Source organism: Acomys minous (assembly GCF_964271855.1).
Source record: "Acomys minous genome assembly, chromosome: 15".
In the NCBI taxonomy this organism is placed as follows: domain Eukaryota; kingdom Metazoa; phylum Chordata; class Mammalia; order Rodentia; family Muridae; genus Acomys; species Acomys minous.
In genome coordinates this window covers 79,753,554-79,781,453 of record NC_140497.1, presented here as the reverse complement: position 1 = coordinate 79,781,453, position 27,900 = coordinate 79,753,554, and the positions used below count along the sequence as shown (strand labels likewise).

The 27,900-nt window shown below is 45.7% G+C and overlaps 1 protein-coding gene across 3 annotated transcripts in view; it reads left to right on the top strand.

The window, feature by feature from the left end:
* Positions 1-11,418, top strand: part of HELQ (helicase, POLQ like) — a 40,896-nt gene extending 29,478 nt beyond the window's left edge. For 2 of the 3 annotated variants that reach the window (XM_084759956.1, XM_084759955.1), the window contains exons 14-18: positions 880-978; positions 4,508-4,681; positions 5,812-5,925; positions 7,688-7,822; positions 10,925-11,418. In XM_084759956.1, the coding sequence (XP_084616082.1) occupies positions 880-978; positions 4,508-4,681; positions 5,812-5,925; positions 7,688-7,822; positions 10,925-11,047 (645 nt within the window). In that variant the 3' untranslated portion in view covers positions 11,048-11,418. The remainder of the gene's footprint in view (positions 1-879; positions 979-4,507; positions 4,682-5,811; positions 5,926-7,687; positions 7,823-10,924) is intronic. The other variant, XM_084759957.1, reaches the window with a different exon arrangement.
* The last annotated feature ends 16,482 nt before the right edge of the window (positions 11,419-27,900 follow it).

Below are 27,900 nucleotides of genomic sequence, written 5' to 3'. Positions count from 1 at the left end.
CAGTGGCTGACCTCCCCACACGCCTCACGGTTTTAAAGATTGAACCCAAAGCTTTGTGTGTAATAAGTGTGTGTTCTACCTTGTGTGTAATAAGTGTGTGTTCTACCTTGGGACCGGATCGTCACGCTCCTAGTCTACAGCTTTTTAATCTCAGGATATTAATTTCTATGGTGTCATTTTTAAGTCATTACGTAAGTTTTTGAAGTGGTAGTACATGGCACAGTTGCTTTCAACCCCTTCCCTTTTACCTCTTTCCTCTTCTAACTCACTCTAATATTAAAGTCCTTAAAAAACACTCGTGGCCATCTCTTCATGCAGTGCCATGTGCTTCCTAGTGATGGAGACGTGTTCTGAGAGGTGCAGCAAGATAAGTTCATGAGAGTGTGCTTACACAGCAAGACAGCTGTGCCAGCACTAAGCCATGGAATTCCGCGGAACCACCATCATTTCTAGCCTGGTATTGATGGAACAATGTTCTGCTTTTGATGATAATTCTATAAAGTATGTTATTTTCTAATCATATATCTATATCTACCTACCTGTATCTATTTCTATTTTGGTTTTTGGTTTTTGGAGATAGGGTTTCTCTGTGTAGTCCTGGCTGTCCTGGACTTGATTTCTAGACCAGGCTGGCCTTGAACTCACAGTGATCTGCCTGCCTCTGCCTTCTCAAGTTCTGGGATTACAGGCATGCTCCACTGTGCCCGGCCTGAGCTTCTGTTTTTAAAACATGTAATACTTATAAATGTTGTGGGTTTTTTCCTTGTCCATTAAAATTATGAAAATGTGACCTCAGAATTAATACCGGATTAAGCTCAAATGACAGATTTTAAAGCTACAATTTTACTTTTTCCATGCGTTTATCCCTTTTCTGTGTAGTTTAGTCAACTCAGTCCAGCAGAGCAAAATGTAGCTGCTCTTCTTGGAGTCTCCGAAAGCTTTATTGGGAAGAAAGCATCCGGGCAAGCCATCAGAAAGGTGCTGTATCCCTCTCATTTTCTAATTAATAAATTCACTCAACAAAAGTAGTGTCATTGTATCATCTCCTTTATCAACTTAATTTTTTTGTTTCCCAGCACTTGGGGGGTAGAGGCAGGTAGATCTCTGTGAGTTCAAGGCCAGCCTGGTCTACAGAGTGTGTTCCAGGCAAGCCAGAGCTACACAGTGAGACCTTTCTTTAAAAAAACAAAAAACAAAACAAAATAAAGAAACAAACAAACAAAACACATTAATCTGTTAGGCCTCTATTATAAAGTATTTGCACAATATCATGTAGCTGTATATGTAAGTTGAATTTGCAGTAAATGTTTTTATAATAGCCATTATGCATACAGGTTAATATATGTAGCTGGCGTGTGTATGTATGTGTAGTGCTGATGAAACCCTGATGCTCAAGGGCTACATGAGCATTCTTCCACTAAGCATCCATCCCCTGAAGAAGCCAGTGTGCTTTCCAGAAACCATATGAGCTGTCCTACTGGATGTTACAGATTCTGCACAGGAGAGGCCTGGATGTTGTGGTTGTGGTTGTGGTTGTAATTCAGTGTTCTCAGAAAGCTTCCCAGTGCACTCTAGAGACAGGCAGGCAGGTTTCTGTGAGGCCAGCCTGCTCGACATAGTGACTCCTTGTCTCCAAAAAACCCCAAAGTCCCAACTTAATCCTTGAAGTATACAAAGCATTTTGGAAGATTGAAGTGGAGAAGCTAAGATTCTTTTGTCTTGTATCCTGCATTTTCCTGTTTAAAATTCAGGAACTGTGAGGGAAAAAGGTAGTGAAGGTGTGATTGTGATGTGTGGTACACATATGAACATGTCATGACGAAATCATTGTTACATAACAGATAGACTGTGATAAAAGTAGAAAATGAACGTATAGCATATTGGTAGATAGTGACAATTTGGTGTAATTAAGCAGTTGTTAGTCATAAAGCAAATAGTAAAATCCTCATGTCTTGGGACAAAACAAAACTGAGTCTGATGCCTACAAATAACCCCTTGGTAATCATCCAGTCCCCCTCGATACCCCGCGTCCTCTTTACATGTCCATTGTTAGTCCAACTTTTACCTAAACACAGTTGTCTTCCCTACCATCTCCTCCAGGTACTTAAGTATGTGTGGGCAGCTCTAGCTTTATTTTAAGTAATTGGTGATGGCGTTCAGGCTGGTCTGTACTGGATGGTGCATCTGGCCCATGCAGTGCAGTGGCCTAAAACAAAGACTTCATGACATTCAGATTGGGTCTTTTACTTTAGAACTGACTAGGTCTCGATTTCCAAAATGCTAAATACAAATATTTCCTTAAAGCCTTTTATATTAACCTCTAAGATATAAAGTAAAACCAAAATCATACTAAATGCTACCACATTAAAATAAGGCATCTTTAAAAATTTGAATCTAGAATTTAATTTTGTTACATTTTGATATAGTCGATGTTTGTTAAGTGATAATTAAATATTTAATAATTTATTTACTAGTTTAGTCTTTTAAACATATCACTATTTTAAATTCTGAAGAAAATGGTATTTACTTTAAAATATAATTTATTTCTTCATATTGAAAAAGAAGCGTGGGGTGTCAGAACAGCTCAGAGGAAATGCACTTGCTGATAGTGCTCATAACCTGAGTCGGTCCTCAGAGCCCCTTAAAGCCTAGGCTAGCCTGGAATACATACAGCACGCCAGAAACAAGAGACGGAGCTTCCACGAGGTGCAGAAGAGAACCACTCCTAAGAGCTGTTCCCTGACTTCCTCGTGTGCACATGGCACACATGGCACACATGCACACGCATTCTAGTCACACACACACACACACACACACACACAAAGTAAAATTTTCAAAAAGAAAGAACCTCCAACCCACACCTACTCCTTTAAAACTTTTTTGTCTTTTAACTTGCATGTGCATGTGTGCGCGCACGCGTATGTGTATGTGTGTGTGTGTACGTGTGTGTGTACGTAATGTGTATGTGTTCGGACTGCGGCACGATGTGGAGCTCCAGGAACAACTTCTCGGAGTTGGCCCCCTCCCTGCCTCTGGGCAGGCCCCTGTCAGGCTCGGGAGGCCACGCTAGCCCTGCAAGTGCTCTAACCTGCTGAGCCATCTCACCAGCTCTACCCCCATTATTGACATTTCTTGCAAAGAATTTCTTGAAATTAAGGTATTTATCCCACCATGTAATGATTCCATCCTTTTTCCTGGCTTTGGAATTACATTCTAAGCAAAGCCTACATTAACTCAATTTATAGTTAATGGTAAAAGCACATTAAAAAATGGCAAATTAGAAAGCTATCTTTGCCTACCCTGTATTCAGTACATTTTTTCTGCTTACTGCTTTTAAAAGGATGTTCCATTATATAATGCTGAACCTGTAACTCAGAATCCACTGAGATGTAGCCTTTATCTCAGTATTCTTTTCTATGTCTTATTAATGTTTCAATTTCACACAGGGGCTTGCTCCATAACTCAGGGCTTGATCGTCCCACCTCAGCCTCCAAATGCTAGCAGTGTAGGCACATACACCACCATGCCCAACTGATGTTGTATGTCAAAACTACTTTTCCTCTTTCCAGTCCATCTGTGAAATTGTTTCTTAAGTTAACTTGATACTAGTGGTGAGATTCTTCACACAAGAAATAAGATCACCAACACCACAGGCAGATACACAGAGCAGAAGCTGCCCACCACAGGAACCCTTTTCCTGCCTGTGTCCCAGCTTTGGGAACACTGATTACAATGACCACAGAGGAAAACCCAGCATTTTCCCTGGCAGTGTACAGAGTACAGACAAGCTTGCCGTTGAGCTGCGTGTGTATGTCTGACTTCCGTTCACATGCAAAAGCAGTGTACAGACAGCACAGTCAACGTGGAGGTCTCCCCACCTTCAGCAGAGCACTGGTCCCTGGGAGACAAGGAGGTAGTTAGGTTACGCACGACTCAGTAGCCAGTGTGGGTTTACACTGTGACAGTCTGACCCTGAGTTGTTTATTTAAGCACAGAACAATTTGGCAACATTTTTCCTGGTGATAAGTGACTCAAACCCATGTGCACAATATAAATACACTGAAGCTCTTTGTAAGGCCATGTGACACCTTCCGTTCTACAGACTTGATAAACCAGGGGTTACCGGGCTATTAAGCACATCTGCTCCCCGCCTTCTACATCTCTTCCTAAGACGAAGCAAGTGTCTCTCTTTCCTTTCCTCATTTTATAAGGATTCCAGCCAGGGCCCATGATAAATCCTAGGTGGCATCATTACAGGTCCTGAGATAACCGCATCTGCAAAGGTCCTTGTCCCAGGTCGTCACAGTTACTGCCAGGTGCTGGGACTTAAGCGTTCACTCTGATCCACTTCTCCCAGTAGCAGGGAGTGTCCTTTACGTCAGAAACTACTTACCTTATCGTCCTCTCATGACTGGAAAAGTGAGACACCAGTAGCTCCTATGAACTCAGTCTGTCCTTACTGACCCGTGGTGCAGTTTCATCCAGCGTGCCTTTTGTGTCTTTCTAGAAGGTGGACAAGAACATCGTCAACAGACTCTATCTGTCTTTTGTCCTTTATTCCTTGCTGAAAGAGACCAGCGTTTGGAGTGTGTCTGAGAAATTTAATATGCCCAGAGGACATATACAAAATCTGCTTACAGGAGCGGCCTCCTTCTCATCCTGCGTGCTGCATTTCTGTGAGGTAAGCAGTTGCATGCGTGACACATGCTTGTGGTCATCCCTTCTTAACTGCTGCTAAGCTCTCAGGCAGTCACTAGCCTTTTCTCTCTGCTGAGCCACTGTGTCACATCAAAGCATACGGATTTATTTAGAACCTTTCTTTGTTTCTGCCTGCTTACACAAGGACTAGGTGTGGGCTTATGGAAATGATGCAGAAATCACCGAATCAACTGAAAAGCTTAAGTAGGTAGAAGGTGCCAAGCCAGCCTGTTCTCAGGACCAGGCTAATGGCTCCAGGCTGTCCCTTACAACTTGGGGCTTCTGTAAGCTACCTAAGTCTGTCAGTGGCCCTGTGATGGCTCAGTCAGCCAAGTGACAAACACATGTGCTTCTAGGGTCAAGCATGCAGGCTAGGGTTCTACATGAAACATAGGGCTCTACAGTGTGTGTGTCTGTGTAATTATTATATATACACATTGTTTTGGCCATAATTTACATTTGATGTAAATTAGTTTAAAACTAAAAAACTGTAGAATTTCCTTAAATAGCACATAGGCTTAGCTACCTAAATAATTTTTAATTGACATATTGTACAAGCTGGTTTTGCCAGGTGTTTTTGGTTTGGTTGGTTTTGGTTTTGATGTTGGTTTTAAAAACAGGATTTCTCTGTGTAGCCCTGGCAGTAGACCAGGCTGGCCTCAAGATCTGCCTGCCTCTGCCTCTCGAGTGCTGGGGTTAAAGGCATGCACCACCACACCTGGCTGAGCATATATCTTAAAAAGATAAATTGATAAGATAACCTCCAAGCTATGGTTAATGCTCTTGATTCATATTTCCTTGTTTTTATTAGCTTAGAAAATGTTTTGTCAAATATTATGTGGCATTTGAGTCTTTCTTTTTAGTACTTTGTCTCTAGGATAATTCCCAGAAGTAAAAATTGTTTGTAATCACTTTACAAACCAAATTACACATCTACTTCCTGTAATTTTGATTAGAAGTAACTTGGTTTTTTTTTTATTTTGTTTTTAATTTTTGATCTTTTTCCTCCAAAAACTCATTCATCAAGCTCCCAGGTTGCCCACTAAGCTTCAGAAAAAACTTAGAAGTAACTACTTAGATAGACTAACTTAGGCTGCGTCCTTGTTTCCTCAGGAGCTGGAGGAATTCTGGGTTTACAGAGCCCTTCTGGTGGAACTTACCAAGAAACTGACGTACTGCGTGAAGGCGGAGCTAATCCCGCTCATGGAAGTGACCGGGGTCTTAGAGGTCAGCCTCTCCTGCTTCCCTAACTGAGGTTATGCCTACTGACAGAAAAATCAGGATTTATCATTTTTGAGAAGTGTTAGTGCATGCTAGCTTATAAAAGAGTGTTGCTGCAGCAGCAGGCTCTGCAGAGGAACAGAATTGATAGAATCAGTATAGATAAACAAAGGGGACTTGGTAGATTGGCTTGTGTTGCTCGGTAGCCCAGAGGTGGCAGTCTCTCTGGAGAGGCTGCCCAGTCCCTGAGACTGAGTGCCCAGCAGTCCCAGTGTGCTGCTGAAAGCCTGGGGAATCCTGAAAGCTGCTCATCTGCACATTGAACGCTAAAGAAGCTAAGTTTAAGCATTAGTGTGGGCTGGTGGCAGCAGCAGCAGCAGCAGAGTAGACGCACTCAACAATGGAGAGCAAAGAAGGGCAGGCAGAGGACCCCTGCTTTTCCTTCAGCACCACTCCCCACCCCCGCCAGGGTTATTTTGTTTGTTTTTGTCTTGTTGGTTTCTCTGTGTAGCCCTGACTGTCCTGGAACTCACTCTGTAGACCAAGCTGGCCTCCTCGAATTCAGAGATCTGCCTGTCTCTGCCTCCCAAGTACTGGGCTTAAAGACCTAGCTTCCCTTTCTTTTTGTTTTTGTTTTTTCCGAGACAGGGTTTCTCTGTGTAGCCCCAGCTGTCCTGGACTCACTTTGTAGACCAGGCTGGCCTCAAACTCACAGTGATCCACCTGCCTCTGTTTCTCTGGTGCTGGGATTAAAGGCATGCGCCACCACACCCAGCTTTAGCTTCCCTTTCTATGTGGGGTGCTGACAGATAGTGCTGCCTGCTCCGGTGCAGGCCCTCCCCTCAGTCAGTCCTTCTAGGAGTTGCCCTCACGGTCCCTCCTAGATATGAGACTTTCTTGGCTAATCCCGGATCCAATCACCCAGAAGAAAATGATGCCATGGCCTCCCAGAAAGCCACTGCTAACTGAGAAACAGATACAGTAAAAGCCCTCAGTTATGAAAACCTGGGCCCTACTTCCTCCCAAGAATATGTATCTTGGGAGCTGGGGAGACAGCTCAGAGGTTAAGAGCACAGGCTGCTCTTCCAAATGTCCTGAGATCAATTCCCAGCAACCACATGGTGGCTCACAACCATCTGTAATGAGATCGGATGCCCTCTTCTGGTGTGCAGACAGAATACTTATATGTAATAAATAAAATAAATCTAAAAAAATAAAAAAGAATGTATATCCTGCTTCTTAGCCATAGCCCTTCTTTCTCTACCAGAGTAAAGAATTACCTTCTGTCAGTTTGTACCCAGGGCAGTGCTGACTAGACGCAGGAAGGTCATTTAAGTGCTGTAAGTCAGTAGGAAGAAAGGGTCCTAGGTAGATCGTCAGCTCTCTGTTATCAGTGAACATCAGCTTTAATCTGTTCTGGCTTCAGGTTTTCACTCTCTTAGGAAGCGCACACACGCGCCCGCTGACATGGTCCCCTGAGAGGGAATGAGTGCCCGAAGGCTGCCAGGCTAGAACTTGAGGACATGAGGTGAAGCTCCGATGCCTCACTGGGTTCCCATTCCTGGTTTGCCCACCCCACTGACTCATGCTGTGTGGAAAGTTACCGTCAATCAGATTAGAGCCTCCCAACCCATCCTTGAAATTCTGCAGTATTCCCCTGGGTTATCTCTTCATATTTACATTATTATTTTCATCTGTTGCATGTGGATTTTTTTTTTTTTTTTGGTAATCCCAAATACTCATAATATTTTTTTTTTTAATGCTTTAGGGTCGAGCAAAGCAGCTATATAATGCAGGTTACAAAAGTGTCATGCACTTAGCCAACGCCAACCCAGAAGTGCTGGTGAGGACAATTGACCATCTGTCCAGGCGGCAGGCCAAGCAGATTGTTTCCTCAGCAAAGGTGAGCCAGCTTTGAAATGTGCCAGAGCAAAATGTACTGTGCATCATATAACAGATTATGGTGACAGAAACATGTACTCAGGGCTGGAGAGTTGGCTCAGCGGTTAAGAGCACTGGCTACTCTCCCCGAGGACTGCAGGCTCAGTTCATAGCACTCACGTGGCAACTTCGTAATTCCAGTTCTAGGGAGTCTGCTGCCCTCTTCTGACCGCTGAGGGCACACACACTGCACACACAATGTGCACAGATACCAACGCAGCAAACATCCATACTCATAAGACAAAAGAAGGCAAAAACGCATGTACTCAGAATTCATAGGTACACTTACTGCATCTGTTCTTGACACAGGATTGCTGAGACGAGGAGAGAGAGACACCCTAAAAATTAACAGTTTCAAGGCCTTATTGAAACCTAGGGGCCTGGCAGTCATGCAGCTTGTCCGTCCGTCCCCCCCACAGAAGTCCTTTCCTCGGTGTACCCACCATCCAGTTTTTCAGCTTGCTTACTAAGGAGCATTGCCACAGTCATCCCAATATGCTGAGGTTAAATCTTACCTCTTCAGACTTCTGCCATTGCATATGGTGGCACAGTGCCTTTGGAGCCAGCCCATTCCTTCTTACTGTAGTGTTACTGGAGTTTCTCTTTTCTATATTAAGTTCTGTAGCTTCAGGGTCTTCACTGTCTTCAGTTCCCTCTTCAGGATTGCCATTGTGCCTCTGTTTGTGTGGGTGAAGCCATCACACGGGAATTTGGGATTATGTCCTTCTTGGTCACAGCTATGTATATTGCTGGCTTTTCAAAACTCAATTGTTGCATTATTGTGCTGGCTAGTCTTATGTCAGCTTGAAACACACTAGTTATCTGAAAGGAGGGAACCTCAATTGAGAAAATGCCTCCATAAGACCTGATTGTAACACATTTTCGTAATCAGTGATTGATGGAGGAAGGCCCAGCCCATTATGGGTGGCCATATCCCCGGGCTGGTGGTCCTGGATTGTGTAGAAAAGCAAGCTGAGGAAGCCATGAAGAGACAGTAAGCAGCACTCCTCCATGGCCTCTGCATCACCTCCTGCCTCCAGGTTCCTGTCCTGTTTGAGTTTCTATCCTCTCTTCCTTCAGTGATGAACAGTAATATAGAAGTGTAGGCCAAATAAACCCTTTCCTCCCCAAGTTGCTTTTTTGGTCACAGTATTCTGTCTCAGCAATAGAAACCCTAATGAAGACAATTATTGGCATCCATGAGGCAGAATTGCTAAAAACTACACTTTCTCACTCTTTTGAGTGGTGCTCACATGTGAGCATTGCATTAGCTGATCTTTGCAATGACTGTATGAGGGAGACAGTTTGGATTTACAGATGTAGCCTCCAGGAGGCCAGACTGGGGTCCTGAGCCATGGAGTCCCCAGGGGCAGTGCTCTCTGTCGCCATCTTCAGTCAGTCTGGCTCTCTCTATCTCTTCCACTTTCCAGCCATCTTTCTATACTAACTGACAGTGTTTGAGGCTGCCGGTCTTCTGTGTTCTAGTGATATTGACTTGTAGATTTTGTATTGTTATTGCTAACCTGTGTAGGGTTTTTGCTGTTGTTTGTTTGTTTGTTTGTTTGTTTGTTTGTTTGTTTTCAAGACAGGTCTCGCTGTGTAGCTCTGGCTGGACTGAAACTCTATATATAGACCAGATTGGCCTCAAACTCACAGAGATTCACCTGCCGCCTCTGCCTCCAGAGTGCTGGGATTAGAGGCGTGCACCACCAGCTCTCTTGGTTTTTGATCTGTGTGGTTTTTAGAGGATATGATGGGACATTTGTCTGGTCTCCATTATCTCAGATATTGGAAAGCCTGCCTTGTATTTTAATTTCTCTTGTATAATCTATGCCTTACCTAATTAGAGAGCAGTCTCTTCTTCATATTGTTTCATAGGATTTTTCCCTTTACAAAGTCTTTGTTAAACTTTTTATTATTCTAAACAGTACTGTAAATATTTCTCTGCTCTCTAAACAAAGCCCACCTGAAACTAACCCAGCATTCTACTTCTAATGTTTAGAAAAAAGAAAAAAGTCACTGTTCACAAATTGTTTATTAAAATCTTCTAAATGTCATTTCGTTTTGATTTTTGAGTCAGTGTCCTAGGCTGGACTTAAAACTGAGAGACCCCTCCTCACCCCCCGCCTCTGCCTCCTGCCTGTGAGAACTATAGGCACCTGCACGCATACTGTGCTTGGAAGAACTTTCCTCCTCGTGTGCTGTTTCCAAAATTAGCCATTTTCCAGCATGCACGTTCAGGACTTTGAGGCAGGATGGTGATCACAAGTTTGAGGCCAGCCTAGATTACATAGTGAAACCCTGTCAAAAAAATATAGGAGGTAGGGCTGGAGAGGTGGCTCAGTGGTGCAGAGCACTGGCTACTCTTCCAGAGGACGCAGGTTCATGTTCCCAGCACCCATGGCTGCTCACAGCTTTCTGCAACTCCAGTTCCAGAGAATCCAACCAACTCTTCTGGCCTCCAGGGACCATGGTGTATGTACATGCATTCAGACAAAACACCCATACACTTTAAACAATGAACTAATTAAAACAAAAAGTGCAGGAGGGGAAAATGACAGGAGAAAGAGGGAGCAGACGGAGGGAAGGATGACAGATCACATCATTCTAAAGCTCTTTTTCTGCAATACTGATAGGCTTTAAAAAGCACACTAAATTATGAGAAGTGTGTGTGTGTGTGTGTGTGTGTGTGTGTGTGTGTGTGTGTGTGTGTAAATAGAACCGTTTCAAGAGCTAATTAAATTTTTGCAAAATTCTCTGAAATTTTATAGATTAGAAATTAAGTTTTAAGTACCCAAGTCTTCTGTGAAACAAATCTTTGAGTGTAGGAAAGCTGTATTTTTGGTACACTGAACGCTGTGATCAGCTAAAATGGTTTTTAGCAGAATGCCTGGGCTTCATTTACTGAAATCACTTGTTCTCAAGTGGCTACTTTCCAGTCTCACTATTTAAGTTCTAATGTTAGATATTGATGTGTCAGAACTCAGGTTTTTAGCAGGTATAAAAAACGCTGGCAACTCTCTAGCCAAGTGCATTTGGCCTCACGACTGGGTTTTTATTGCAGATGCTGTTGCATGAAAAGGCAGAGACTTTGCAAGAAGAAGCAGAAGAGCTACTGAGGTTGCCTCCAGACCTCCCCAGCACTGAGAAGGCAGCAAGCCAAGCTGGGGACGCAGCTCTGCAGTAGAGCATTTGCCTGAGGTGCCTGAGGCCCTGTGTTGAGTCCTCAGTACCTCCGAGAAAGTAGAAAAAGCTGAAGGGGTTATACATTGGCATGGTGGTGAACACCTATAATTCCAGCTCTTGGGAGGTAGAGGAAGGGAAATTTATTGTTAAAAGTCATCTTTAACTACATAGGAAGTTGGAAGCCAGCCTGGACTACATGAGTCTCTGTCTCAAAACAAAAACAAAAAAAGTATGAAGCTGTCTGATGGATGTTTTCAATTTTGACTTTTTTATTATACATATATCTTATTATTGAAGATTCCCTCTATATAAATGAAATCTATATTTTAATTATACATTACAAACTGTGGATAAACTTTTTTTTAAACCTTTTATTGGTTCTTTGTGAATTTCACGTCATGCACCCTAATGCCACTCTTCTCCCCCTCCCTTGTACCCACCCTCCACCCTTGCAACCTCCCCTACAACAGAGAAAAAAATCTCATTATGGAAGCTGTAGTGTGTCACAGTGTGTCCCAGGCTGTAGAAGCTGTAGTGTGTCACAGTGTGTCCCAGGCTGTACCCTTTTGTCCTCACTTCTTTGCTTACAAATGCTCATTAGTCATTAGTCTGGTACAAGACCTTTGGCCTCTGTTATACTGTCAATAGTAGAACCCCACTGGGACTCCTCCCCAGAAATCCTGATGTTTCCACTGTGTCATGGAGATCCTGTAGTTTTGGACTGTAGGACCAGCCCCTTCATGTACTCCAACAGTTCATCAATGGGATAGATGTTGGGGTGGGCCAATTCAAAGCCCTGGATCTGGACCTAAGAGGTATCTGAGCTGGTCAGCCCTCCAGTTCTCCTACACCCTACACCATCAGGGCAAACTCTATTGACTTGCTCTAGCTGGCCCATCCAATATCACTTCCAGCAAGGGGCAGAGCCAGCTCTCCTGCTGTCATGCCCTTTGGGCTTGCTTACCTGTACTCACGCCAGCTCTGCCATACTGCCCAAGTGAGGTGCAGGGCTATCTCTTCCACCCTCATGACCTCGGGACCAGCTCTTCTCTCTACCATAGGTGGCAAGGGGTGAGAGGGTGAGGCATCTCTCCCTGGCCCATGTCAAGGCATGGCAGATAAGTGGCAGAGCCAGCTGTCCATCCTCATAGCTTTCCTGCTGTCATGGCACCAGGGCCAGCTCTCCCACGATACCCAGGTGAGAGGTGGGACCAGTTCTGCACAGCCCTCAGACATCAACATGTCCCCTGGCAGGGACATCTGCCTGGTCTTTGGTGATAACAGACCCCTCCTGCTGCAGGGCCACAGACCCAAATGTGGTCCCCAGTGCAGCACAGACCAGGACCCCACCGTGGTCCTAGGTAGCATCACCAGCTATTCACGCCTTGAGTCTCCAGTTCTGCCTCTCTCCACTGTGCCCACATCCTTCTCTTTCTCTTTCTCTTCCATCTCCCCCCCCCCCACTTACTTCCTCCTCTTTGTGGCACCCAGAGTGGTCTCAGGAGTGCCAGGTCCCACTCGTGCGTTACAGCACTGGGCAGGGGTCATCTTGGCCATGGCTTCTCCCCCCCAGACTGCATTGTGCTAGAATGGTGGTCATCTCAGGCTCGCTTTTTCCGGGGGGGGGGGGGGTCAGGCTACTAATCATTCAGATGTCCACAGGTCAGAGCACTGAGCGTAGACACAGCTTCTCTCGGCCCTGCCACCTACCCATGCATGTGTGACACAGCAGCCACACCTGCGCCGCCTCTAGGAGCAGGGATGAACTTTGAGAAAGGCACCTGCCATTTCTTTAATTCAGCATCTTCCTCAGCACTAACCCCTACCTGGCTATGTGGTCTTATCTTCACGACTTTCTTACTCCTCACAGTGTTTTGTGCCAGCTAAACATGCCCATCACAAAGGAGGGAAAGGAAGCAGGGAAGAAGAGACAGAGGCAGGAGATGGGCATGGGAGAAAAGGGGATGGGAACAAGGGAGCTGGGGAAGGGATATTTGCCCCAAAGGGACAAGGGACTGCCTCTGAATAGAAAGGAGACAGACATAGCCCATAGGCAAATAACAGTTTATAAAGGTAAAAGGGGGCTGGGAGAGAGGCGGGAACCCCCAACCTCACTCCATTCCCCCTCCCCAACCCCCTGTCTCAGGATAAATGGGTTGAGTGTGTTAACTAGGTGAGCCAAAGGGGGCTTTGGATTGCTGGACTCCAGTATTTTTCATAGCTTGGTAGTCAGCCTCAAAGGGAGGAAGTGACCAAATAAGGTAATGGACCTTGGGAGCTGGGCTAGCTCTAGGAATGTAATCTAACAGTTTTTAGCAAGGCAGAGGGAATGAAGGAAGGGCAAGGCCTCCCAGAGCCTTGTGTGCCTTGCTCAGCCTGCTCGAACCCCTTCACTGCCTCTTGTTACATGTCAAGACTCCCCCAGGGAGATGCAACACACGTATCCACTAGACCCAGGGAGGAAGTCCCCAACAGACCAAAGTGCAGATACCACTAAGTCCCACTTGGTGAACCAATGAGTTTCATTGGGGCTATTTATAGGATCAGAAATGACCGAAAGACAGCTACACCAACAAAGCCCACCCCAGCCTGGTGACAGCTCACAAAGTTGGGAACCTGAAGCACACTGCACAGCATGCAGGCAGCTCAGCGGTTTGGAGAGGGTCCCAGGTGGCTCTGCTGATCTAAACCTCTTCTAGGCCACTGGACTGGTCTCAGACTCTTTGCAGCTTAGCTGGGCTTTATTGTTTCCCATGGGAAGGAGGAGCCTAGTAAATCTGATCAGTTTCTGGGACTTCCTGACGCTATATTGAGTTTTTCACCTATTATTTTTTTTTCTACTCATATTTTTTTAATTCACTTTACAACCTGATCACAGACCCCTCCCTTTCTCCTCCAAGTCCTACCCTCACACTCCTCCCCTACTGTCCTATCTCCTTATCCTCAGAAAAGGGGAGGCCTCCCATGGGTACCAACCTAACCTGGTACATCAAGTTGCAACAGGGCTAGGCACATCCTCTCCCACTGAGACCAGACAAGGCATCCTAGCTAGGGGAACGGGATCCAAAGGCAGGCAGGAGAATCGGAGACAGCCCCCACTCTAATTGTTACAGGAGCCATATGAAGAACAAGCTGCACATCTGCTACATATGTGTAGGAGGCCAAGGTCCAGTCCATGCATGTTCTGTGGTTGGTGGTTCAGTCTCTGTGAGCCCCATGGGCTCAGTTTAGTTGACTCTGTAGGTCTTCTTGTGGTGTCCTTGATCCCTTGGGCTCCCTCGAATCTTACCCCGACTCTTCTACAAGACTCCCTAAGCTCCGCCTATTGTTTGGCCGTGGGTCTCTGCATCTGTTTCCATCTGCTGCTGGGTGGAACCTCACAGAGTACAGTTATGCTAGGCTCCTGTCTGCAAGTATAGCAGAGTGTCGGGGCTTGGCTCTCTCCCATAGGGTGGGTCTCAAGTTGGTCCAGTCATTGGTTGGCCATTCCCTTGGTCTCTGCTCTATCTTTATCCCTTGTACTACTTGTAGGCAGGACAAATTTTGGGTCAAAGGTTTTGTAAGTGTGAGTTGATGTCCTCCTCCCTCCACTGGAAGTCCCACCTGGCTACAGGAAGTGGCCACTCATCCTTAGTGAGGTAACCCAGACTCAGAAAGACACACATGGTATGTACTCACTTAGAAGTGGCTACTCACCAAAAAGAACAGAATAACCAGGCTACAAACCCAAAGATGCCAAGTAACAAGGAGGGCCCAAGGGAGGATGCTTGAATCCCACTCAAATTGACACCCTGTCTAGAAACCTACAAGTAGAGCATTAAGATGGGCAGATCTGGGCCCAGGGGTCCTGCTCAAACTATGGCACCAACCAAGGACAATACGAACCCCTACGCAAGATCCAGCCAATGGACAGGACACTCTCCACAGTTGAGTTGAGAATGGGGACTGACTTTCACACAAACCCTGGTGCCCCATATTTAACCACATCCCCTGGATGGGGAGGCCTGGTGGCACTCAGAGAAAGGATATAGCAAGCTACCAAGAAGAGACTTGATACCCTATGAGCATATACAGGGGGAGGAGGTCCCCCTCAGTCACAGTCATAGCAAAGGGGAGTAAGGGGGAAATGGGAGGGAGGGAGGAATGGGAGGATACAAGGGATGGGATAACAATTTAGATGTAATATGAATAAATTAATAAAATAAAAAAAATTTTAAATTGACACCTTGCATCTTAAGGAGCTTCTCTGGGAGATGGAATGTTTCCATCTCAGAGGAAACTGCTACACAACACCCCTAGCCTTGACTTTATCCCTAGCATCGCATCCCGGTGTTCATGTTCCATCTCCAAATTTCTTTACATATACCAAAGTCTGACATCCTAATGGCTGACGAGAAGCTTGGGCATCACTGCACATACTGTTTATTACAGCCGAACAGATGATAAAGCAGCAGCTGGGCAGCTTCTGATAGATGGTCAGAGTGGACCAGTCCCTCTTCAGTTTTGTTACAATCTAGAAACCCCAACTTTATTTAGTGTTCCCAATTAAGTGAGGTTCTGGTTGCTAGGCAATAAGAGAGAGATTTATAATTCGAAATCACCCTACTAATTTAAAATTAGAGATGGGAGGGGTGAGGAGAAAGAGGGATCCTTCACAGTAACCAGAACAGCTGTATCTGCAGTTCAGGGCAGCACCCACATCAGTGTTGTCTCGGCTGCAGCGGATGCCATGACCGTGATGCCAACATGTCTCCTAAATGTCTCAAAGGCCCTGTGTTGAGGGACTTTGTGCTGCTCAGGTGACTAAGGGATTATTGGCAAGGAGTGGGACCTTTTGGGGGTGGTACCTATTAGAAGTGAGTTGAGACACTGGAGATGTGCCCATCACGGAAATACAGAGTCCCTGACTCCTCTGACATAATCCCAAACACCCACCCTGTGTCACCAAACACCCGTGGCCTGGATAGCTAAAGGTGAAATAAGCCTTTCCTTTTTAAGTTGGTTTATTTCAGATATTTGCTATAGTAATGAAAACTAATCAACCTGGGCCTTAGCCTGTAGACATATTAAACGTGTGAAGGAAAGAAAGCAATTTAATTCTAGAAAAGGATAGAAAAGTACATCCAATAGACCCAAATGCATTTAATAGTTTATAACAATCATGATTTCGCTTTTGTGTGATAGAAAACTGTGGGCAGGAACAGACAAGCCTAAGGGCAGCTAGAACCAGAGTTGCTTTGCGGTCAGAGCATGGTCAGTCAGTGCATGCCGCCTTTCCCTTGTCAAGCAGCTCTTAGACTGATTTCATTTGTAACTTCAGGATCCCAGCGCTGCAGTCTCCATCTGCCGAATCCCTGGGTGCACGGCCATGTCACACCCTTCTGCCAGGGTTTGAGTTTGGGTTCTCAGAAGATGACAAGGAACGTGGACGGTACGTAGGGGAAAAGATGAACATGTGACGCTTCATGGTGGAGGGTAAAAAAAGTGGGTGAGCCAGCCAACCGTGTTAGAACAAAGACTGTGTCAGTATCCAAGATCCAGATATGGAAACTCACGGTGTCACCTCCTGTTCTGAAAAGCCTAGGAATATCCATTCACATCAGCATCAAACGCCTAAAAATGCAAGTGATTCCAAAATGCTGATTTCCATTTTCCTTTTTTCCCCATATTGTTTCTATGCGTATGAGTGTTTTGTCTGCGTGTACGCAAGTCAGAAAAAGGGCATCATATACGCTGGAACCGGAGTTATGGATCGTTGTAAAGTACCACGTGGCTGTGTCCCCTGCAAGGACAACTGTTCTTAACTGCCGAGCCATCTCTCTCGTTTTCTTTTGATTGCTTTTGTGGTTTTGTTACCACTGCGGAAGTGGGGCTCACATCCCAGTCCGTGTGTGTGTGGAGGTCAGAGGACAGCTGTCTGGAGTCTTCTATCCTTACTGGCGTCCTGGGATTGAACTCAGGTCATCAGCTAGGGCAGCAAATGTTTTTTTACCTGTTGAGTTGTTTCAATGGTCCAGGTTATCTTCCTTTTTTTCTTTTTTTTTCCCTCCAGTTGCCCAGCCAAACTTGCCTGTTTCTAGGCTGCCTAACCCCACTGAGCTCTTTCTAATGACTTACACTGTAAGTTTAAACAACCAAAACAAGGCTTATCTACTGCGCCACACACCACTTGTGGCCAGGGATGCTTTTCAAGTACAGCCACATTCAGTAGTCTCCACGGCGGCATTACTCAGGAAATATGGGCAGAAGGACACCTGCTCTTGCACTTCAGTTTTGAGAACATGCTCACTTAAGCATCACTGTGGTCTCTGATGTCCATATCATTATGACACAGGTAACACCAGGGACACAGGACTGCTGTCCTTGGTTTTCTTTGACAACTTCCAGTAACATAATTATGTTAACAAATGCATATTTTCTCTCATTGCTTTCCCTGACTAGAAATAGGGACCACAATCCCACATTTATTGAGTACTAACCGTGTGCTGCCACTGTACTAAACACTGCACAAAATCATCTAGATGGTTCCTATTGCAGATGTCTGAGAATTTACTTTTTAGTCTGTCACAAATGGATTTAAAAACAAAAAAACAAAAAACAGTGGCTTTCCCAGGAGCTCAGAACACTTTTTTTTTCTTTTATGACCCAATCTCACTATATTGCTCTGATTTGGGTAGAACTTGCTGGGTAGATCAGCATGGGTCAAACTCAAATGGCTCCACCAGCTGCTGCCTTCCAGATGATAGGATTAAAGGCTTGCACCACCATGCCAGCTCCTTTGGTTCCTTAATAGGTTTTTTTCTCCTCTACAACTCTTTTTAGAGCAACAGCCAGGACTCACATTCAGTCACATGAACAATTATTTTATTTGTTGTTCAGTGTTGGTTGGTTGGTTGGTTTATTTCAGACAGACTCCATTTATTTGATGACTCTATTTATTCTCCTTTCATATATTATATATTTTAGGAAGGTTCTACAGTAGCAGGTTTCCATGTGGGTTTTTATTGTTAGTGGTCTCTCCCTTATTTCTTCCTATATCCTTCTTTCCCACCCCCTCCCTATTCAATGCTCTTATTGTAGTTTGCCTTTTGCCTCTCTATAACAATAAATTCTATTTCCCCTTCCTTAGGAGATACTCTCCTCCCCTCCACTCCCTTACTAGTTACCCAATCTCTGTGGTTATTCAGATTGTAGTACACATATCAAGAACTTAAAATCTAACATTCTTATATAAGAGAAAAACATACAATATTTGTCTTTCTGTCCAGATTACCTCATGCAGCATGATTTTTTTTCCTAGCTTCATCCATTTACCCATGAATTTCATAATTTCACTTTTTAAAGATTTCTTTTTGTCATTAGTTATGCGCATAAATGTACTTGCATATGAATGCAGGTGCCCACAGAGGCCAGTGCACTGGATGTTCCTAGAGCTGGAGTTACAGGCAATTGTGAGGGGCCTAATGTGGGTACTGGGAATTGAACTCAGGTCCTCTAAAAGACTAGTATGTAATCTTAACTGCAAAGCCATGTCTCTACCCCTACTATAATTATATCTCCCTTAGCAGCTGACTAATATTCCACTGTAAAAATATTACCACATTATCATAGTGAAATGCATCACATTTCAGTACCCATTCATCAGTTGGCTATCTAGGCTGTTTCATTTTCTGGCAATGTGTCTCTGTAGTAGGATGAAGTATCCTTTGTGCCCAGGAGTGGTATAGTTGGATCTTGGGGTAGATCTATCCCTTGGTTCCTAAGGACCAGCCACACTGATTTCCATAGTGTCTGTATACATTTACAGTTCAATAGTGATGAGTGAGTTGCTTTGTGTGTTTTTGTTTTTCTCAGCCATTTGTGCTTCATTTTTGAGAATTACCCCACTTTTCATTGGGTCGTTTTCTCTGGTCAGGGGGTTTTGCTGCTGCTGCTGCTGCTGCTGCTGCTGCTGCTGCTGCTGCTGTCGTTGTTGTTTTTTATATGTTGCTTCCTACATACACAGAGCTGATTCTACTCCCTGTATTTAGCTCTCTTTGGCAAATATCTCATGGTTCTGACATCCCTACTATCCTGGGATTCCCGACCACGACCTGGCCTCGACGTCACAGCTTCACACGATGGCCTCTCTCAGGCCTGCAGGGATTCTGTCTCTGCTACACGTTGCCTGCCTCAGAGGCTTTTCGAAACCATGAAGGAAGACTCCACAAGCCCTTTGCTCTTGCACCTTTCATGCCTCCGAAGCAGCACCTGTGGATGGCGCTGGCCATTTGACCGGCAGCTTGGAATGAAAGCCCTCATCCTGTCACATTTCCGGCAGCTCTTGTTATGGTGTTGCTTGGCTGAAGCAGGGGACTCTTTGGAACTCTGAATTGCTGTTAGGGCATTACATCCTGGAAGTTTTGTGGTTAGGCGTCCTACTCTGTGATTACGTAAAATGGGGTAAAGTCACAGGCAATAGACATCTCTATAAAAAGTACAATAGCATACTAGTTTGAGGGTCTAAACTGGTAAATCTTTTGAAGATTATAATAAAAGCCCACCGCCTGCCCTAGAATGGATGAAGGGACTTAATAAAATTTTGCTGAAATTTGCCAAGGTCACTTGGAAACCCAATGAAAACCGTTCAGTGCATCTGACCAAACACAAAGAGTCACAATATAGTTAGTCTGATTCTAGTCACAATATAAAACAAAAAAAGAGGTGGGCTATCTTGTCCTCATTTCTTTTAGACATAGTAAAGCAGGAATGCATGCGCCATGAGCTGTGGTATAAGCAAGGTAAGTCGGGGTATGGAAGATAAATTCTTTGTGCACCAGGGTGAGTAAAGTGGGAGGCAGAGTGCTTGAAAAGGAACTGTGAAAGAGATGGACCATGAAACAGATGCTAAAAGAAGAGCAGGACTTCGAGCGTTTGTGACAAATCAAGAGGAAGGCATAGGAGAGAGAGAGAGAGAGAGAGAGAGAGAGAGAGAGAGAGAGAGAGAGCGCACGTAGGTGCTCTCCCAGCTGAGGTATATAAAAAGGGGCAGTGAGCCGCACCATCTGTATATTGGCGTTCTGAACCAGTCACGAGAAACCCAGAAGGTACAAGGTTTCTGCTGCGCCATCACTGCTCTTTCATCTGGTGTCCCATGGGGTCTATGAAAGACGTTCGTGAAACACCTGAGAGAGAGGATGCATGTGGCCACAGTCCTGGCAGAACCATATGGAAGATAAGGTCACAACCTCGGCCTTCTTAGATCTGAGGTCCGTCTAAACGCATCCTCTTTGTCAGGATTAAAACTAGACACTAGCAAAAGCACTATATAGTTGATTCTGTGCTAACTCATTGCAAGGGATAATAAAAGAAACGTCACTGAGACTGATGTTTCATTGCCTCCTCTCTGTCATAAGCCTGGCTATCTAACTTAATGTCTGCTCTTCTGCCTTTTACAGTCGCAGGGAAATCGGGCGAGTATTTACCAGTTCTTCCAGCAGCTGCAACAGCTCTTTGGTTCTGCTTTCAGGAGTTCTGCAGCAGCCTTCAGAAACTGGAGGTGACCTTGAAAAGCACCCCCTCTGCCCATCGCTTGGGCCTGAGCAGGTGCAGCTTCGAATGACCTCAAGAGGGGTTGAACTTTTACGGGCAACAGGCTGTGTTCAGCCTGTGCAGACTCAGTAAATCAAAATTAAATGTTAATGACGGCAGTGTCTGCACCACTCTGCTGGGGAAACTAAACTGCGAAGAAACGAGGCTCTAGCAGCTGTCAGTAAACGGGTCACTGCCTTTCCCTGAGCCTGGGCTGCCGGGATTTACACAACACGCAATCATCATCGTGCTATGAGAAATACCCCCCTCTGTCACAGTCTTCAGAGGCCGAAGCTCCTTGAGAGAAGTACAGAGGCAGGCACTGACACACATAGAAAACAGACCTTAAAAAAACAGAGTGTCCTACGCTCCCAGGCAGCCGCTGAAGCTGCCCTGTGGCTACTGTGACCAGTACGCACTTCAGGGAAGGCCAGCTTCCCCACAGGCCTGTAATGTGTGCTTTTGTTGTATTTTCCTATAAGATGAGACCATCCCAAGGCCATGCAAAACGTTCTTGTCCGCTGAACACCAAGCGACTCCTGCCGCTCATCTATTCTGAGTGCATAATCGTAGGCTGTGGGTCCTCAAGGACTCACGGTTTCATTCACAAATAGCGTCAGGTCGGATTCCGGTGTCTGATCCAGGCCACTGAGAAAGCTGAGAGCACAGAAACCCATATTCTAGGTTTCCACTGTTCAGAGTGGACTCCAGTGGTGACTGCTGAGTGAGAAGTGTGGGCCCCAGCCGCGGGGGCAGCCCTGGATCTTCTGTGTGGGTGTCTCACTGGTGACTCAAACGGCCTTGGAGGAAGGAGTTCCAGGCCATACTTCTTAAATCAACAGGAGAATTGCATATGTGGGTTTACTTGGGGGCAGTGGAGTTCTCACAGATTTAAAAAAAAAAAAAAAAAGGAGGAGAAGGAGGGAGAAGAAGAGGAAGCAGCAGCAGCTGTTCTTGCTCTGCAGGCAGTGCCATCAGGTCAGCCAGCTGAGGAGAGCCAGGAATCAACGGTGGGGTTTGCTCTTTGTGGGTGGGCACTGATCCCTTCATCACTGGGCACTTAACAAGAGGCATGTGGAAGACTGTCACCCACGGCTACTGAAAAAGAGATGGCCTAGGCATGGTAGCCTGCAAATTTGAGGTTAGCTCCATCTACAGAGCAAGTTCCAGGCCAGCCAGGGCTACATGATAAAGATCCTGTCTGAAACAGCAGAAACTTAACTCTTTACTGGCTGGAAAGTGGTTAAGAGGACTCACTGCTCTTCTAGAGGCCCCAGGTTCCGTTCCTACGCACTCACAGCCAGAGGCTCATAACTACCCAGAGCTCCAGCTCCAGGGTACCAATGTCCTCCTCTGGCCTCTCAGGGCAAACCTCACTCATGTGTATGTAACCACATACAGATACACGCACACGCACATAATAAATCCTTTTTTAAAAAAAGAGCTAGACAGGCTGTTAGCTCTCAGATCAGAAGCTGGAATTAAAGGGAAGATTAAATGTTAAAACAGAGCCCGGGTATGGTGGTGCACGCCTGTAATCCCAGCACTCAAGGAGGCAGAGGCAAGTGGATCTCTGTGAGATCAAGGCCAGCCTGGTCTGTTACAAAGTGAGTCCAAGGTACACAGAGGAACCCTTTCTCGGAAAAACTGAGAGAGGAGAGAAAGAGAGAGACAGAGAGAAAGAGAGAGACAGACAGACAGACAGACAGACAGACAAAGACAGAGAGAGAAAGCGCAGTTTGAAGCACTGAGGAAGACCCTGGTTCAATTCCCAGCATCCACACATCAGCTCACAACTGCCAGAGACTCTAGATCCAGGGGGCGTGTTGGGTAATGGAAGATATGTCCTTAGAGGAAATCATAGAGCTCACGTCCTTTCAGCATCTTCTCCTTGGCTTTCCAGCCATGAGATGAGCAAGTTTTTACTGTACTATGTGTTCCTGCCACGATGGGATGGTGTGCAACAGGACCCAAAGGAATGGGACCAATCTCTCCAAAACCACCGATCAAAACAAACCTTGGCCTGGCATAGTTGCATATGTCTGTAAACCAGCTACTCGGGAGGAGAAGGCCAGAGTACTACAAGTTCCAGACCGGCCTCAACTGCAAAGTGAGGGCTCCCACCTCAATGAATAGCAAAGGGGACGGGGACACGTTTCAAGCTGGAGAAATCCCTGAAACAGAATGTCCCTAGCGTGCCAGCGACACTAGGCTTGGTGGTAAGCATTGGCACGCGCACACAGCCCATTTTCGTACTTGAGTATTTACTACAGTAATGGGAACCTAACACAACCTACTTTTTGAAAAAAATAAAGTCTTTCGTTAGCAGGAAAATAATTCCCCTAGCTATAAAAAGTAGCGATTAACTGTCCAGCTGCAAAACAAGTCAAGAGAAATGAGCTCCAGGTGGGGAGACGAATGTTGACCCCCTCACAGAGACTGTGGGACCCCCAGGGGGAGACCCACCTTCCTTTTTGCTTACAGGCAGCCAGAGAACAGGAATGCTGACTGCCCACCAGCGCTTGCACAGCAGTGGCAAATACAGACTTACGGTATCAGGAAAAGACAATGAATACACCAGTTAACAAGAGTGTTAGAAGACATTGCCTGTCTTACATCTTCAGTGTCCTTTGTCATTTACTTGATGTTAACATGAGAAAAAAAAGATTTAGAACACAGAGAACACTTTAAAGTTTCCTCATGCAGAAACAATTCATGCTGACACCGGTGTGCAGTCATTCTGTGTTTGCTTCAGACGTACACATTTTTACAATGCACTCGACTGCGCTCCTAATTATTGGTCCTGCAATTGGGGCCACTGTGGCATCTGTGGCTCAGTGTGCAGCAATTGCCAGAAGTTTATGAGAGCGACAGTGTCACACCTCCTGGGTGACATTCTCCAAGTTCAGATAATGACAGTCTGGGATGGTTTCTGTACATAACAAAGCTGGGGTGCGGGGGGCGGGGTGTGTGTGTGTGAGAAAAACCGAAAAGAGGGAACCTCTGCCTCAAGTGGAAAAGGAAAGGTGACTGGCTCCTGAGGACCGACACCTGAGGTTGATCTATGATCTCCACAGGCAGTGTGCATGCTCATGTGTGCGTGCACATACACACACACACACACACACACACAACACAACACAACACACATGCATGCACGAATGCATGCAGTCACTCACACACACAGAGGAAGACATGTTGGACTGGGCCAGGCTAGTCCAAGCTGTTCAAGGCAGGTCCTGCCTGAGCTTGCTTACCTGAAGCTGCGGGCCTATCAGCTCCCTTTTCTTTGTCTATGTTAACCAATCCAAAATCAGGACAAGGGACTTTATCTCAAGTGTGGTGGTTTCATTTTTTTTTTTTTCTTGGAGACAGGGTTTCTCTGTGTAGCCTTGGCTGTCCTGGAACTCACTCTATAGACCAGGCTGGCCTCAAACTCACAGAGATCCACCTGCCTTTGCCTCCCACGTTCTGGGATTAAAGATGTGAGCCGCCACGCCCGGCTATAAGTGTGGTGGTTTGGATGAGAGTGGCCCCCATAGGCTCATAGATCTGAGTACTTGTCATCAGGGAGTGGCCAGGGAGTGGCATGATTTAAAATGATTGGGAGGTGTGGCCTTGTTGAAGGACGTGTGTCACTGGTGGGTGGGCCAGGCCAAGTGTCTCACTCTCAGAAGGTCTCCTGTTCAGCGCCACCAGGCCATGGTGTGATGATTTCCAGAGAAGTAGAGCCTGCGACAGTAGCTGAGGCCTACAAGAGAGCCTCCACCATCTTCCCAGGACCCTCCTCTCTGACGTAGCCCCCAGTCTATTTTCAAACTGGTTTGATTTACAACTTTGTTCTGCTGCTGTAAAGCTTCATGAAGCTCTGCTTTCCTGCTGGGACATGGAGCATGAGGGAACCTAGCTTCCGGTTTCCAGGGCTGTGGCCACTCAAACTTGGCTCCAAATAAACTCTGTCTTTGTAAGAAGCGTTAAATATGAGTCTTTTATCAAATATTATAAAACCTGTGTTTAGGACAAGAAATTCAAGTATTTTTATCTTCCTCAGCTCCGTAAGGCTTTTGTGCCATTAAAAAAAATTCCTCCTTGCCAGGCGGTGGTGGTGCATGCTTTTAATTGCAGCACTCGGGAGACAGAGGCAGGTGGATCCCTGTGAGTTCGAGGCCAGCCTGGTCTAAAATGAGAGTTCAGGACAGCCAAGGCTACACAGAGAAACCCTTTGAATGTTGTTTACCTTTAATTCCAGTATTTATTCTGGAAGCAGAGGCAGGAGGATCTAAAACAAAAAACAAAAACAAAAACAAATCCTCCTCATCCATCCAATAGAAGCTTTGTTACACAACAGCCCTGCGACATCCTCGGCTAAAGTGACTTCCCATCCCTGCTTGGTTTCCTCTGCACTTATCCTTTTAAAACTAATGGAGACCGTGAGGTCGGCCCCAGCCAATGGAAAAAGGACAGTCAACCACCTGTGTTAAAATAAAAACCAGTGACTTCCTGTCTCTGCGGGTTCCTCTTGATCAAGAGTAAAATTTGGTGGTGTTGAGACACTTCAGTGGAGTGGTGATCTCTTTTTTTTGCAAACCCCAACTTATTTCTAACCCCTTTGTTGTGAGAGCTGTGACAGTCTTTGCAAAAGAGGTAACAGTGAGTTTGTTCCTGAAATATGAAGGAAACCTACGGACAGCCGTTGAGCTTGTAATTGATATTTAGGGGTTTTTTGTTTTGTTTTGTTTTGTTTTGTTTTTTACTTTTGAAAGAAAACATTTCTTTTTAAAATTAACTAATTTCTTGAACATAGATTGCTGTTTTGCCTGCATGTCTGTCTGTGTGAGGGTGTTGGATCCTTTGGTGCTGGAGTTACAACACTCGTAAGCTGCCAGGTGCGTGTGGGAATTGACCCCAGGTCCTCTGGAAGAGCAGCCGGTGCTCTTAACCCCTGGGCAGTCTCTCTCCAGGCCCAAAGAAAGCATTTCTTATTGTGCCAGAAACCAGTGAAGCTGAAGCATCAAAATTAATATTAAATTTGTAATCCCCATGCACAGAATAAAAGCAGGCAACAAGCCAATTTCAGCCTCCTCCTTCCTCCTCCTCCTCTTCCTCTTCTTTAGTATCAGGTTTTTTGTTTGTTTGTTTGTTTTTTGAGATGGGATCCATCCTCAAATTTGCGTAGACAAGAAGAGCTTGAACTCCTGACTTCTGCCTTGACCCTCCTCCTGCTGAGATGACATGTATGTGTCACTGTCCTGGGGGCTTGTGCTTGCCTTACTCAGACAGAAATACGCGCCAGCGACAATCCAGACCCGGCAAATTGCTGCGGTAGGCTTCTGTGGTGACCTTATCTTAGTGCAACAGATAACAGGCAGATTGGAGGCTCCACCACTGACTGTGGCTGTGGCATTTCGCTGTGGCAAGCCTGGCTCTGCAGCTGCTGCTAGCAGATGGATAGGGCAGGCAGCCGCGCAGCTACATACGCTACACACCTAGCGTGCTCCAAAGCAGCAGCGGCAAGTGAACCAAAATCCCCTACTTTAAGGATGGGTGTGATGTTGCATGCCTTTAATTCTGGTATCTTCTTGGGAAACAGAGGCAGGAGGATCTCTGAGACCAGCTAGGTCTACAGATTCCAGGCTGGCCAGGGAGACACAGTAAGACTCTGTTTTTTGGTTTTTTGGTTTTTGGTTTTTGGGGTTTTTTTGTTTTTGTTTTTGTTTTTGTTTTTGTTTTTTTTCCCTCGCTGAGACAGGGTTTCTCTGTGTAGCCTTGGCTGTCCTGGACTCACTTTGTAGACCAGGCTGGCCTCGAACTCACAGCAATCCAAGACTCTGTCTTAAAACAACAATAACAACAAAACTCCGCATTGCTTATAGCAAGGTAGCTTACACCAAGGGGGCGCATGGACATCTCTACTGCTGTTTCCTACCCATGTGACATTCTGATTACTCTCTGACATCAGCTTCCTTGTCCTACAATGAGGTTAATAACTGAATGGTGTGTGTGTGTGTGTGTGTGTGTGTGAAATAAAAGAAATAGGATACGACCACTCCTAAAGTATGGAGACAATTTTTATTGTAAATACAAGGAAGAAAGCAGGCAGAGGAGAATTCAGGCTGAACATGGTTGGCAGACTAAACTGGACCATAGGGTCAGGGTGGGGGAGGGGAAGCAAGAAAGGAGCAGATACAACAAGAGCCCAGAGGCCAAGAGACTGGTGTAGGCAAAATGGCTGAGTTATACAGGGATCTGTTGGGGCCCCCGGGTGAGAAGTACTAGGTGGAGCCATCGGTACTGAGGGATGCTGGGAGAGCTGGCCAGCATCAGCTTTGATATGTTAATAGGCATCTTGGCCATTAGTGCCGGCTCACAAGAACAGTATCAGCCTCAGTTATGTAAGAACAGAATCTGTTATACAATCTCTTTTGCTGGGTAAGTGGTATCTGTACGCCTTAGTTTTATTAGAGTCTCTCTCAATGTCGTTGTGTTCTACAGTGGGAGTGAGGATGGACGAAGCCATTTCCCTGTGACACTGACCCTTTGGCAAGTGCCATGATCGTTCTCCTGAGGGCCAAGTCTGCCTCATTCCTCAGAATCATCCCAGAGGACTAGCTTTGAGCCTCTTTTCTAGCTCCCTAAACAATTTTGAAAGTACCTAATTACCTCTATAAAAAGTTTCTGAGGCTGGAGAGATGGCTTAAGTGGGTAGGAGCAGCTGCTGTGAAAATGTAAGGACCAGAGTTCAAATCCCCGGCACCCACTCAATAAAGCCAAATGTGACCAGACCCATTTATTATTTCTGTGGCTCTTCCTGGCTGCCAGCCCTGATAATACATGAGTGGGTAGGGCAGGACACTTGATGTCCTCCGTGGGCCTCCATGAGCACAGGCACCTGCACACATACATACACACAGTCACATTCTCCTTAAAACATGAGTGGTGCACATCTCCTGCAAAGAGACCCTGAGCACCCTAAGCAAGAGAGTCCCTGTCTTAGTTACTGTTCTACTGCTGAGAAGGCACACCGTGACCGAGATGCCTTGTAAACAAAAACATTTAACTGGGGCTGGCTTACAGCTTTAGAAGGTGAACCCATGACCGTCCCATGGCAGGAAGCATAGTGGCAGGCAGGCAGGAGTGGTGCTGGAGGCAGAGACAGACACTGGGCCCAGCATAGGCATCTGAAAGGCCAGCCTGGCTTCAGATCTCCATTCTGGGTGGTGCTTTTGTGTTGCTAGCTCAACCTCAGAGGATCCTAGCAGACCAGCTAGCTCATCCTTGACCACT